General features: G+C 35.7%; 1 protein-coding gene and 1 long non-coding RNA gene across 3 annotated transcripts in view; one reads left to right on the top strand and one right to left on the bottom strand.

Annotated features, from left to right (window-relative positions):
• Positions 1–352: 352 nt before the first annotated feature.
• Positions 353–9,224, top strand: LOC121986075 (DEAD-box ATP-dependent RNA helicase 3, chloroplastic-like). 2 transcript variants are annotated; one of them, XM_042539876.1, is made up of 5 exons: positions 353–1,098; positions 1,617–1,679; positions 1,845–1,907; positions 7,405–7,411; positions 8,121–8,401. In XM_042539876.1, the coding sequence occupies exons 1-5, from the start codon at positions 925–927 to the stop codon at positions 8,264–8,266; spliced, it is 453 nt and encodes a 150-aa protein (XP_042395810.1). In that variant the 5' UTR covers positions 353–924; the 3' UTR covers positions 8,267–8,401. The 2 variants fall into 2 exon arrangements, with proteins under 2 accessions (XP_042395810.1, XP_042395809.1); XM_042539875.1 differs by lacking the exon at positions 7,405–7,411 and adding an exon at positions 9,070–9,224 and having other exon boundaries at positions 387–1,098; positions 8,121–8,407.
• Positions 9,225–9,385: 161 nt separating this feature from the next.
• LOC121986076 overlaps positions 9,386–13,769 on the bottom strand; it is a 50,319-nt gene continuing 45,935 nt past the window's right edge. Inside the window, exon 2 of the long non-coding RNA XR_006113335.1 lies at positions 9,386–9,653. This is a non-coding gene — a long non-coding RNA (uncharacterized LOC121986076). The remainder of the gene's footprint in view (positions 9,654–13,769) is intronic.

The raw sequence follows: 13,769 nt of genomic DNA, 5'->3' as shown, positions 1-13,769 counted from the left end.
ACGAAAGCCAAGATTCTTCTCTAGCCTGTCGATCACTGCCCAACCTTCGATGTGGATGCAGAAGCTCTCTATAATATCGTCCAGTTGTTCTTCCCCAAACCCACCATATTTCATAAAAAGGAGAAGAGAAGGAAGAAGGGTAAATCAGTAAAATATTAAACTCAGATGTTACATTATCTAAGTTGAACTAAATAATATTATGTTATATTTTATTTCCCATAACTTTGATTATATAATTATTTGATAATTATATAATTAAGATTATGTATAATAACTTTAAATTAAATCGTATCCTATATTATTATCACAATCCCAACAGATAAGATAGAAAGGGAGCTTCCTTCGTCCAATAGACACTATGCTAGAGAGTTTCAAACAAAAATCTAGAAAGTAATTATCTATATAGTTAACCCCAGTAGTAAACTCTATTATGGTATTGTGTACACTAACCGTTTTGTTTTTTTTTTTAAATGCTTGAATGATTTTATATTCATATGTGTAGTTAAAATAAGACATGGAATGCTTTTAAATTTATATGTGTAGCTAAAATAAGATATACAGTGCTTTTAAATGAATACGGGTTATGTTATATTATTTTATGAGTAATAGAAATATTGTTTGATAGTCCTCACCCGATGATTCGTTTGTCTATGCATACCCTACATTGCTTTCCCCTTGGACCGACTCATTTGCTCTCGCTGTCTGCCTGTTCTCATCCTTACGCCAACCTCCCCCACATGGTCGCCGCCGGCGCGGCGATGCCTGTTCCTTCTCCGAGGACCGCCTCCCCGCCGAGGTTCTCCACAGCTTTCGCCGCCGTCGCCGCCCCAGGCCGGAGGCGGAGGCCGACAAGGACGCGGCTACGTCCAGCTCCGCGGCCGAGAAAGTGCCGGACGAGTGGGGAGGCGAATCTAGCGGTCGCGGATGGTGTGGCTGATCGCAGAGGCGCCGCTTGAGGAAGAGCCGGCGGTGATGAAGAGGAGGGCGAGCCCGCAGTCGCCCCTCGATCTGTGCCGCAGCGCGTCGGCGAGCTCCGCAGAGAAGCCGGAGGTGGCGCCGAGGTCTCTGGCCCTTGCGGACGAAGCTTGCTGCATCGAGGTGAGCAGCGCTTCCCCATCACAACCGCTTCCTTTTCTGGTTCCATACCACCCGTTGCTCTATTGAAACCAAACAACTGGATTACTCCTTCCCAATTTGATGAATATTTTAAAATTCTATATCGAACTTCGAGGGTTTTCAAGAACAGATTGAATCCACTCCTCGAGTTCTGGAATTTGGTACTCGTGTTTTCTTCTCAAACGTTCCGATGAAATGATTCAGAGGGAATATAAATTTGAGATCGATTTTTTAGATCTTGGTGTGGTTACTTATGGCGTGCCGCGCATCATGGGCCGTTACAGATTCCATCATTTCTAAACATTTATTGTAGTTTTTTTCCCACAAAATTTATTTCTGTTTTATTTATTGCGGTTTTAATTTGCATCCTCGCTGCCAAATTGGAGGGGCTCGTTTTCTTCGCTGTCTTATCTTCCAAGTAATAATGATAATTATGAGCGCATTGGATCCGCTTTGGCGCTGTCGACTTCAACAATTCTGACGCTCCTCTTTTCTCTTAGGTCGTGGCGGCGCCGTCGATTCCGGCCTCCGCCCTCATCCGACGGCCAGCGGCGCGGAAGATGGTATCTTCTCTTTCCTCTCCATAATTGGTTTTTTTAATGGCCTCACGAAAACCCCAAATGTGGACCTTTGCCTTCAATTACAAGTCACTTAAAATTGGAAAGCTTTCGCCGTCTTCTTCTTTGAATGATATTTAACTGAGGTTGTCAATTGGGTTTGGTGAGCAGACAAAGCTGGAGCTGCAGGCGATGGAACGGACGCTGTTTGAAGAAAGGGCGAAGCTTCGCAAGGTTTTATTCTTTTTTCCCCTCACTTTTGGTTTTTTTGTTTTTTCTGAATTCTTCGCTCGTAGTCCGAATTTAGCCTGTTTGATTCGATCGTCTGATTCTTAGCTAGTGTAGGCGGCCGGAACGATGCACTATCCTCCTGGACTGGATAGCTGACATGAATTGAAATATCATGTCATGGCGATTGAAATGGACGAAATATTTTATTTCACTCGTCAATCGGCACCAGCTCAAAGCACACCTAGCGGCGCAGAGGCGCCGTACAAATTCTGTGGTCATCTGAAGGGTCGCCTGACTCCAACGGCTGCGCCGTGGTCCCACAACCCTGCAGCCGCGCTGGAGGGGTCGGGCGACCCCAGCGATCGGCTGCCGGAGAGGTCGGGCTACCCAATGACCACGTACGAGCGGCCAGGGCCGTCTTAACTATTGTTAAGGTTCTAGGCAGGAAAATAAATTTAAGGTCTTAATATTTTTGTGAAAATTAAAATATATTATTAGAGACATTTAAACTAGGCCAACTTTATCTTTATCAAACCTTATTGTATTGAAAAAAATAAAAATTATTTTAATTAAACTTTCAAACATAATTTGTTAAAAAATATATATTTATCTAATAAATATTTTAATTAAATAAAATAAGTTAAATTTTATCAATAAAGTATTAAAAAAACTAATTAATTTAGTAGTAATAAATTATTATAATATTATTAATATATGGTATAATTGCTATTTTTATAAAAAATATCGATCAATTTTAATTTTAATGAAAAAAAATTTATTGTAATGGTAAAATTATTGTTTGTGACTTAGGGTACGTTTGATTGGGGTTATTTTTGATAATCTTGATTATCTAATCCTGTTTGGTTTAGATAATTGATGATTCCGATACGTCAACAAAACAGACATGCAATCAGGAATTGAAAAATCTCGGAAAATTCAGGTTTTTCTTGATTCCGAGTTCAATAAATTTGTTTTATCTAAAATACCCTCGGATAAAAAAATATGTGACAAGAAAGAAAAATATAAGGAAAAAAGTAAAAAAATATAAAAATTAAATAAAAAATTAAAAATTAAAAATTAAAAATTAAAAAAATTAAAAAATGTAAAAAAAATAATAAAAAAAATTTAAAGAACATTAAAAAATAAAAACCATTAAAAAAATAAAAAAAAACATTAAAATATAGAAAAACATAAAAAAATTATAAATAATTTAAAAATGAGAAAAATAAAAAATAGGGAAAAAGTAAAAAAATACAATAATAAAAAAATTTAAAAAAACAAAAAAGTAGAAAAAATGTAAAAACCCATATAAAAACAAAAAAACGTAAAAAAATTAAAAAAAAACATATAAATATAAAAAAAATGGAAAAAATAAAAAACATAAAAAAATTACATAAAAATAAAGAAAAATGTGAAAAAAACAAAAAAAAACATAGAGTTTAGAAATTATTATTATTATTATTATTATTATTATTATTATTATTATGTATAGTAAATTATAAAATATTAAAAATTATTATTATTATTATTTTATTATTATTATGATGTATAGTTAATTATAAAATATTAAAAAATATTTCAAAATTTTTAAAATTAAATATAAACTTAAAATAATCTATAAATTTTAAAAATATAATTCTTAAACTTTTCAAATATTTATTTTTAAATAAAAAAATATAAAAATGCATTAAAGAAAAACATTATTTATAAAATTGCCTTCAAGAAAAAAATATTAAAATATAAATCCAACATGTCTTAATAATCAATTATTAACAAAATCAATATATCTTTATTTTTAAAATTAAAAAATATCATACTGTTCCGGTACGAGAATCAAATATTGAGACATATTGAGATTTTAAACTTTGATATCCGATAGAGGTGCCAATTAGATTAGATATATTGGGTGATTTCGGGTTGGCTTGAAACAAGGATTTTTTTTTTTAAAATTAATCTGAATCCGATCTCGAACATAACCCAAAAATCTTAAATTCGAGCCTAGATAATCCGACTAATTTGAATAATCTGGTTAAAAATAATTTTTATATAATTTTTTAAATATTTTTTTACTTCTATCTTAAGACTTAATAATTATTATCATCATCATTAGAATAATCTTAATATTAATATATATATAAAATTATTATTTTTCAATATAAATTTTAATTTAATTTTAAAAAATCTACTAAATTCTAAATTAATTTCAACTCGAATCAATCCGGTCAATTCAGATTTGATTGAATTCTAATACCATCCAAAATCTCCAATCCAAACCTGAACTCTCTCTACTCCAATCCGAACTTGACTTGGACTCTCTATTCGAATTTGATATTTTTTGGGGTGCGTTAATGAATCGGAATTATTATAGACACCACTAAATTTAACTTAAAAAAAATAATAAAGGGAAAGGAGTAACACGTCGTTGTTAATTAATTATGTATTTTATTTATTTAAAAATTTAAAATATATAATAATATTTTTTATTTATTTATCTCCTGCTAAACTCTCTCCCGGGGGGTCGGTGCCGTGCATCTACAGGCCACCGCAGCCATGTTTTTTTTTTAATTTTTTTTTTTAGTTTTGTTGAAGTTTTATTTTTAAATATGTAATTTTTATAAATAAATTGTTATTAATAATAGTTATACAATATTACAAATTATTTCAAAATTTTAAAATAATTTTAAAAAATAATAAATATTTTATTAAAAAATTATTTTTAAAATTAAATAAAAATTTAAAACAATCTACTTTTTTTTTAAAAACAATATAAATCTAAAACTTTTCAAATAAATTTTTTAAAATAAAAATTGATTAATACTTTCAAAAATAAAAATTTATGATTTTAAAACATTTTTATAATTATTTGTAACATTTCAAATGATTTTATAGTTCTAAATTTAAATTTACTTATTTTTAAAATTATTTTTTATAAAATTTTAATAGATAGTATCAAATATAAATTTAACATCTCTTAATAAGCAATTATTAGTGAAATTAATATATATTTATATGTTAAATTTTTAAAAAATATTGTTGTTCCAACCTGAGAATGAAATTTTAACACGGATCGAGATTTTAAATATATTTGATAGGATCGGGTCGGGTGGATCCAGGTAGGGATAAAAATAAGAATTTTACAAATAAAAATCTTAATTCAAATATAATCTGAAAATTTTAAAATTCAATTAATCAATTCAAATAATTCAATTAAAAATACTTTTTACTATTTTCCCTATATTTTTCATTTTTATCATATTAATCTATAAAAATTTTAATTTTAAAAATAAAATTTAATTTAATCCTAATAGAACCACTAAATCCTAAGTTTAAATCAATCCGGATCAATTCATATTTGACCTGATCCTAACCTAATCTGAAAATCCCCAACTAGTACTTACACCGGAACTCGAAAATTTCAAATATGAACTTGATATTTTTCAAATCGATTCGGGTAGTGCTGATAGATCGGGTTTATCGGTGACACCCTAGAAACAACGAAGCGGCGGAAGAAATAAGGCGTTAACGTTTCTCATACGTCTCTGTGCGATCGCTCTTCTTCTCGATCGCACGATCGCTCTTCCTCTCGATGGTGCGATCTCGATCGCTCTCCCGTCTCTTCGAGGTCGTGCGATCGCTCTTCCTCTCGATCGTACGATCTCGATCGCTCTCCCGTCTCTTCGAGATCGTGCGATCGCTCTTGCTCTCGATCGTGCGATCTCTATCGCTCTTCCGTCTTCGTGCGTAATTCAAATATCTTAGCTTGGCGTTTGAGAAACTTACTGGATCGAGGGAGAGGGAGGAACTTTCTCCTCATGGATCCAGGGGGAGAGAGGCACTTACTGATCGAGCAATACGGCGAAGACCTTCTCAGGTCGGGAAGGAAAGAGGAGATCGGTCAGCTCATTCACATTCTCTGCAAAGATACAGAGCAAAACAACGCGATTCTTCTGGGCGAATCTGAAGATGTACGAAAGGTAATTAATAAGCTCGCGCAACGGATTGCATCGAAGAAAGTGCCCGACGTATTGAAAGGGGTACGATTTTTTGAGCTTGATCTATCGGCATTGCTCTCTGTTCCAGCTGAAATAGCGGGAATTCTACAAGAGATAAGAAGTTTTAAAGGTAATATTATTCTTTACCTCGGTCAAATGCATCTTCCAACGATAATGGAATTTTTTTCCTCGTTGATGTACGAACGACTTGTACGGCTGGTTGTCACTACCACTGTGGAAGACTACTCGTACCTTCTGACGCACTATCCCAGTATAGAGTCAAGATTTCAAGCGCACTCTATTTTCCCTGAAATGAAAGTCAAACAACTCTGGGCGAGATTCGAAGGACAACCCATTCAGAAAACTTTTAATCGAGCCATTCATGCTTTTCCGAAACTAAAACGTTCCTGATTTCTATGAATACTGTAATAAGTGGATAATTCATAGCATTTTTCACTTTTGTCTCCTGTAATATCCACATTTTGTGGATAAAACATTTCATTTTTCACTTTTATATGATGTACTTCTGAAAATAAAATTTGTTGAGATTTGATCATATGGTTGTTTCTACCTTTGAGTTTGTGCTTTTGTAATTGTTTGCTGTTTCTACCTTTGATTCATTTAATGCAATATTTGAAATCTCCGGATAGAGCAATCAGTTATTTCCATGTGATTCTCTTTTTTTCATGTTTAACTTTCCCTTTTGGTTATTGCGTCATCCCTTGGTGGTTTATTTGAATAGTGTTTTTCCACTTATAGAATTTATTTAAATTTCCTGACTTCATATATTTTTGTGGCTACTTATTGCTCTTGTACTTTGTTTTGCTCAGCCTGTTGGTTGAATGAAGAAAAAGAAGGGTTTCCAATATTTGTGATAAGAGTTGTTTTCTTGCTTTTGCAAACTCCATGATTGCAATACATTTCTGTTGAAAATTGCTTTGTAGATTGTATGAATGTAAATGTCATGGAATAAATATGCTGTAAACAGCCTGATATCTTGCATTTTAATTTTGTTTTTCTCCCTTTCCTTTCAACCCATAATATAGACTCCAGCACACGAATGACATCTAGTTGTGTATAAATAACGATGAGAAAACTAGAGTGCTAAATGACTACCTACATACATGTATATATCTATATGTTTATTGATATAACCATGCAATGTATCACATATTGAGGGAACAATGAAATAGTATAATGACCTTAGAACTCTTACTACTTATATCAGAACAATGATTTCGTATTAGATTGACTGGAAATTTCGGTTTAGAAGCAATCACATTTAAGTGTGAAGGGGACAAATGTATAGATAGTTTGAAGTTGAGATTCACAATATGTTATAAAGTTTGAATTACATGGCATTTTTCTGGCCCCAGTTTTAAGCTGTTCAGTTATACTTTATATGCATCAAGATTCTTTGAGAAATCACTGTGGAGTAGTTGTCTGTTCAGACACTATTTGATATTTTGACATCATACACAATCACTACAATTGCCCATTTTTTTTAGGTTCAAGGTGCTTTTTTGATTTGCCTGAACAGATTGCAAAAGGTTCCTAAAAAAACATCGGCTTCAAATATCCTACATAATAACTAATATTGCCAATTCCTTTCAGGTTCAAGGTGCTGTTTTTGATTTACCCGAAGAGATTGCTAAAGAATTGTTAACTAAGCAATTGCCTCCGGGAAGTTCTCTAGTCAAGATCACCAAGGGGGTTCATTTGTTCTTGTTCTCATCAATTTTTTTCCTTCCATCTCATTCAACTTCTAAATTTAAGGCTACTGTTTCATTTCATGAAATTGTGTTGATGTTTGTATAGAGTCTGTCTTCCAATGTGGTGTTCTTTGAGTATTCATGAAATGATAGATTCTTTTACATTTCTGGCATATTTTGGCCTTTGGATTCACATGAATTGTATATTCCGCAATTATACTGGCAGCTTTCTTCAGAGCTGTATTGCCACTGGATGGTCTAGCCACTCTATTTGGAGATGTTGAGGAAGAACTTAAGCCTGAATCATTATAATATATTAGTATGCTGGTTAAGTATGGATGCTCAAGTTCCTTTTATCATTCAATCTAATGTATAAAAATCCCAAATTGATGATCTTGATTGCTACTCGCTTGTATTCCTGGCATATCGAGTTGCAATCTTTTATCTTCTCATTCCATTCTATTGAGATGATTACATAACTCTTTCCTGTTTTTGTTGTGGTACTTTTTTAGAGCTCCCTATCCTACAAGATGATGGTCCTGCCACCGACTTCTATGGCCGATTTTCAAATCGGGAACGGAGTTATAGAGATGGTGGTTCTGGGGAACAAAGTCAGAGGGTTTCGAGAAGTTGGAGTGGACGAAAACTATGTCAGTGATGATGGCTATGGACGGGGTGGGCAAGCATCCAGATATGACAATAGCTGGTCTCAAAACGCTAAGTCACGAAGAAACAATGAAGACGACGGGCTAATTGGTGAAAGATCTAGTCGTGCACCCTCATTTGGCAACCGAGAAAGGTATTGCCCATCCACTACATGGCCATCGGATTTGTAGGGAATTTATTGCTGATATGGTCAACTAAAACAGTGAATTTGCAACCAGTGCGTGATTAGATTTTCTATTTTGACAAGGTTGCCTAAATTTTGATCTAAAGCTGCATTGGTATTTCTCTTCTCATGTTAGCATTTTTAACTTTATATCTTTAATGCTTGGGTTATCCAAACTTTTGTCTGAGTTGGGGCATCCAGACACAGATGGAAGTATCTTTCTTTCACTCGTTGTTTTCCTCGTTTTTGTTTTGGCTTTTGACGTAGAGAGAATGCTTTGTGACAAACATAGGTCAATTAAGGTAAACAGTAGTTTGCAATCATTGGGGTCCATTACTTGGATGGAAATAAAGACACAATTACATATGTCAAGGGTTCTCATTGATTTATTTTGAATTTCATAGATATGTTGAATAACTTAGCTAATTTGCATCTGTAACTTAGTGTAGAGTTTATTATTGCAAAGCAATACCGATTTCTTCTATTCTTCCTAGTAAATTGTTCGGCATACTTGCTACAAATCCTGTCTGACCTTGTTTTTGCTTTAAACAGAACATTGTCATTTTAAACAACGAATTACAAGTACTGTCATTTGTACAAAATTCTGTTATTTATGTCTGTATTCTTCGCAGAGGATTTGCAGATGCTGGCTTTAATTGCGACCGGTCTGGCCACCATGCTTCATAATGTCCAAACAAGTGGAAACTTTCACAGACATTCTCACCGAATTCGTCCTTATCCTTCAGCTCTTAGATGTCTTCAAGATCCAATGGCTGACTGCATAGAAGTAACTAACATCATAATGGCCATTGCTGCATCGCATTGCAGCTACACCATGCAGAGGGTGAGATCTAGCTGATACTAAAAGTGAAGTTCTTGATCCAAGGGTGACTTAGCTGATCGTAGATTAGTTCCGCACTGTATTTTCTCTTCAATCATATAATCGGAGGATCTTCAAAATGTTGTTTGCCTTTTTTTTTTATTATCTGAAATTATGGTCAATCTTAAATACTGTGTGATAGCCCTTAGGAGTGCAGGCACTGCGTTCTCTTGCTGGTCTTATTGGACATAAATATGTGAGTTGTATCTCTGCTTATAGCTGAGTAACTTTTCTTCATTTTCATTGGACTTTCCAGTTTATCTATAATTGTGGTACACTATGTTCTTGATTAATCGCTTCGAGCATTGGGTGTGTTTGGTGGGATGCTTCAAATCACTGCTCAATGTTAAATGGAGAGCAAGATCAAACATTATAATATTGTGCATTAATATCTTTTTATTATTAAGTTTAGAAGTAGAATCACATTAGGTTGCAAATGAAAAAGTGAATTAAATGTTGGCGTGCGAGTTTGACTGTGAGAGTTTGTTTATGTTTGTTTAATATATACAATGTTAATTAAATGAAAGTTTGAAGAGTTTATTAAACTAAATGAATCAATTTGAATATATTCCGTTTGTTAATTGTTATATATACAGTGTATTGTTCATAAATATAATTTATGAATTATATTTATCAATGGTGATCTTACCCAACTTGTAAATAGATAAATAAATTTGAAAATGAAAATGTTTCAATAAAAAAAACTAGAAAAGTTTAATAAGTAACCTTGAACTAAGCTCAAATTTAAGTCAAATTTGAAGTTCAAGTTCATTAAAAAAAAAGTATAAATGTTTCAAAAAAAACAACTAGGAAAGTTTAACAAGTAATCTTGAACTAAGCTCGAATTTATGTCAAATTTGAAGTTCAAGTTCATTAAAAAAAAAAGAAAAAAAAAATGAGGAATCGTTTCATGGTTTTAACTAGCATCAAATATGAATGTTTTCCAGACCAACCAATTATAAGGATAACTGATTTTATCGTATGAAAATTTTCTATTAGCTATTAGAATAAATTCAGAAGGACTTATAGCCGATCGCTTAACATCCTAAATTTATCATTATACTAGAAAAAAATATCTTACGGTGTGCCAGAAACAAACCATAAATACTTGAGAGATTGAGTGTATGGATGTCGTGCCGTTACTCCATAATCCGAGATTTTTTTTTGTTCATTTTAAGTTCTGCTTAGCTTAGCTTAACTTAGCTCGATTAATTTATGGATCAAGTTTGAATAATATAAAATTTAATTTGGCCTAGCTCCAGATGGTAGATAACAAATGATGTGCCTGCATCGACTTTAAAGAGTTGAACAAAGCGTGCTCCAAGAATTATTATCTTTTGTCACGCATCGATCAAATTGTGGACCCAACCTCAGACGAAACATGGAGATCTACGTGGATGATATTTGATTAAGTCTCTCCGAGCGATCGACCTGTCCACCGACCTAGATGAAACTTGTCGAACATTAAGAGAGTATGGACTTAAGTTCAATAGCAAATGTTTGTTCGGAACTAAAAGCGAGCGTTTCCTAGGCTACATAGTGATAGAACGGGGAATTGAGTTCAACCCAAGTAAGGTGCAAGCTCTCCAAGACATGGCTCCCCTGCGTAATCTAAAAGAAGCACAACGGTTGATCGACCAGATCACAGCGCTGTCTCGTTTCATATCAAGATCAACTGACTAGAGATTACCCTTCTTCAAGATACTCAGCTGACCAGAGATTACCCTTCTTCAAGATACTCCGTTGGGTAACCAAATTCTAATGGGATGCGGAGTGCGATAAAACTCTAGAGGAACTAAAGAATTACCTATCCACTTTGCTTATACTTGTCAAACCAATAGTTGGCAAGCCCTTGTGAGTATATTTGTCTGCTAATAAGAGTGATGTCAGGTCAATGTTAGTACTATAAGAGGGGAAGGAGCAACAACCTTTGTATTTCTTGAGTCATTTATTAAAGTAGGTTGAATGCTGCTACGTGGATGGGTAGTCCATTCCGTAGGATAGCGGAATCGAAATACTTATGATATCACCTCGAGAAGACAGAATACAACTATCCGTGCGGTTGAACTATCGAGCTACTAACAATGAAGCTGAGTATGAAGCTTTGATAGCCGGTTTATAGGCCGCGAAACATGTGGGAGCTGCTCGGGTCTTGATCTACTCGGACTTCCAGTTAGTGGCTCAGCAACTATCGAGTAAATTTAAATTTAACAATGAACAACTTGTTAGGGTCGATTTGTAGATAGGGGGTGGTGGGGAGGGGGTGAATAGCTCATCGCGCTTCGGTTGCTTGCTTGGATGATTTTGTTGTTGTAGTGGAAAATATTCAAGCAACTCTCACAACGCTAATACAAGGAATTTACTTGGTATCCACCTCAAGAAGAGATGACTAATCCAAGGATCTGACACTCACTCACTCATCCACTATGAAAATACTCATTCTCGGTAACTATCGGAGGTGGAGAAGCCTCGTACAAACTCTCAATACAACAAGAAGGAAAGGGAAGCAAATACAAGTAAAATCTTACAAGATTTACAACATGAAATTGAAACCCTAGCTTCTTCTTCTTGTGTGGAACGTCTCGTGACCTTGGAAGTGCAGCAACACTTTGCTCCAAGAAGCTTCAAGAAACTGGCGTGAACCTGTGAGAATCGTGAGAGAAAAATAGTGGAGAGTGCTACAGAGTCTCTGCGAGGAAGAAGGCTTTAAACTCGATGCTTCCTTCGCAACGATCACATCCTAATCGATTGTGGACGTTTGAATCGATCGACTGATATATTCAGAGCGCCTGTCGTTATGAGGAAGAAGGCTTTAAACTCGATGCTTCCTTTGCAATAGTCATATCCCAATCGATTGACCAATCAATTGGGGAGACTTGAATCAATCGGCTGATCGATTCAGAACGCCTCTGCGTTTTGCTAGAAAAGGCCTGAATCGATCAGCTGATTGATTTAGCTTTTATCGCGACTCGCATGATTTTCAACCCCCAATCGATCGACTGATCGATTGGTGGTGCCCAATCGATCGACTGATCGATTGGACACCATTCTATTTGCCACCAATCAATCGACTGATCGATTGGGATGTTGTTTATCGTAGCATTCTTCCAATCGATCGGCTAATCGATTGAGCTTCGGTCCAATCGATTAGCTGATCGATTGACCACCCTTGACTTGCTTAACTTTGTTGGTGCAACCTTAGGTCAAGGTTGACCTGGTTGACCTGACTCGAGTTGACCTGACTCGAGTTGTATTTTGATGTTTGACTTAGGAAGATTGTTGGTGCAACCTTAGGTCAAGGTTGACCTAGTTGAGTTGTATTTTGATGTTTGACACTCGTGGAAGAGTTGTATTCTTGATATGGGACAAGAATAGATGTTTGGGAGATTATTGGTGCAACCGTATGTCAAGGTTGACCTGATTCGGGAAAGAGTCCCAGTATGGAGACTTGGCAACGGAAAAAGTCCAAGCAGGGAACTTGGCACTGGAAAAGTCCAAGCAGGGAGCTTGGCACGCGAAAAGTCCAAGTGTGGAGACTTGGCACGGGAAAAGTCCAAGTATGGAGACTTGGCACTGGAAAAGTCCAAGTATGGAGACTTGGCACGGACAAGTCCAAGCAGGGAGCTTGGCACGAGGGAAAGTCCTAACTGGGATGTTAGGCAGGTGGAAAGTCCTGGTGAGTGAAGCCGGTGGGAAAGTCCTAAGCGGGATGTTAGGCGGTTGGAAAGTCCTGGGAAAGACTTGTGATACAGTGATAAAGACATACCCAGCAAAAGTGGGTGAAAAGTAGTGAAAATCGATTGATGTAGAGGTCAAAGTCAATAGGGGTCAAAGGATCCTGCAAACGCTATGGGCTGCTTGATCAGATTACATAATCGATCGAACATGACTATCCGACTGGGCCTCTAGCTTGGTATGGAAAACTAGACTGTCGGCACCATCCTGGGCCTCCAGCTCGATTGGAGTTGGCATAGCAACCGTGGACCGACAAGCTCTTATCATCGGTAAATAACAATTTCCCTGATCCGCGGTCAGAATCGATCGGGCCTCAAGGTCGATCGAGCTCAATTTTCCTCCACTCTGTTCTAGGAATGTGTCGAGTGAGCACCGAATTAAGTGTTGTACCCCATGAGACCGATCAGGCATCCTCCCGATCGGTCCACGACCGATCGAACTATAGCGAGACCCATACATGTCTTTTTGTACTCGATTGAAAGTTTATGTCACTAACAACAGCAGTTTCCAGCCTTCTTCGCAGGTATAAAGGAGACGAGGGCATCTTCTGTGCTAGAGCTTCTTCCTTTTCTCTTCTGCTACAGAGCTGCTGTTCTGGTGCTTGAGCTTTGCTAAGCTCTTTTTCGCAAGCTTCGCGTGAGCTTCTTCCTTCGGCTGGGACTCCGACTGAGCTGCTGCTGTGGTTGGCGTCTGAGAAGCTGTTGCTTCTTCAACAGT

This window comes from Zingiber officinale, chromosome 5B (assembly GCF_018446385.1).
Source record: "Zingiber officinale cultivar Zhangliang chromosome 5B, Zo_v1.1, whole genome shotgun sequence".
NCBI classification, from domain to species: Eukaryota; Viridiplantae; Streptophyta; class Magnoliopsida; order Zingiberales; family Zingiberaceae; genus Zingiber; species Zingiber officinale.
This window is presented reverse-complemented; position numbering and strand designations above follow the sequence as displayed.

Coding starts and splice junctions, on each gene's coding strand:
- LOC121986075 (XM_042539875.1), top strand. CDS start 925: ATGGTGTGGCTGATCGCAGAGGCGCCGCTTGAGGAAGAGCCGGCGGTG. Junction 1,099..1,616: donor ACGAAGCTTGCTGCATCGAG/GTGAGCAGCGCT, acceptor CTTTTCTCTTAG/GTCGTGGCGGCGCCGTCGAT. Junction 8,408..9,069: donor TCATTTGGCAACCGAGAAAG/GTATTGCCCATC, acceptor TATTCTTCGCAG/AGGATTTGCAGATGCTGGCT.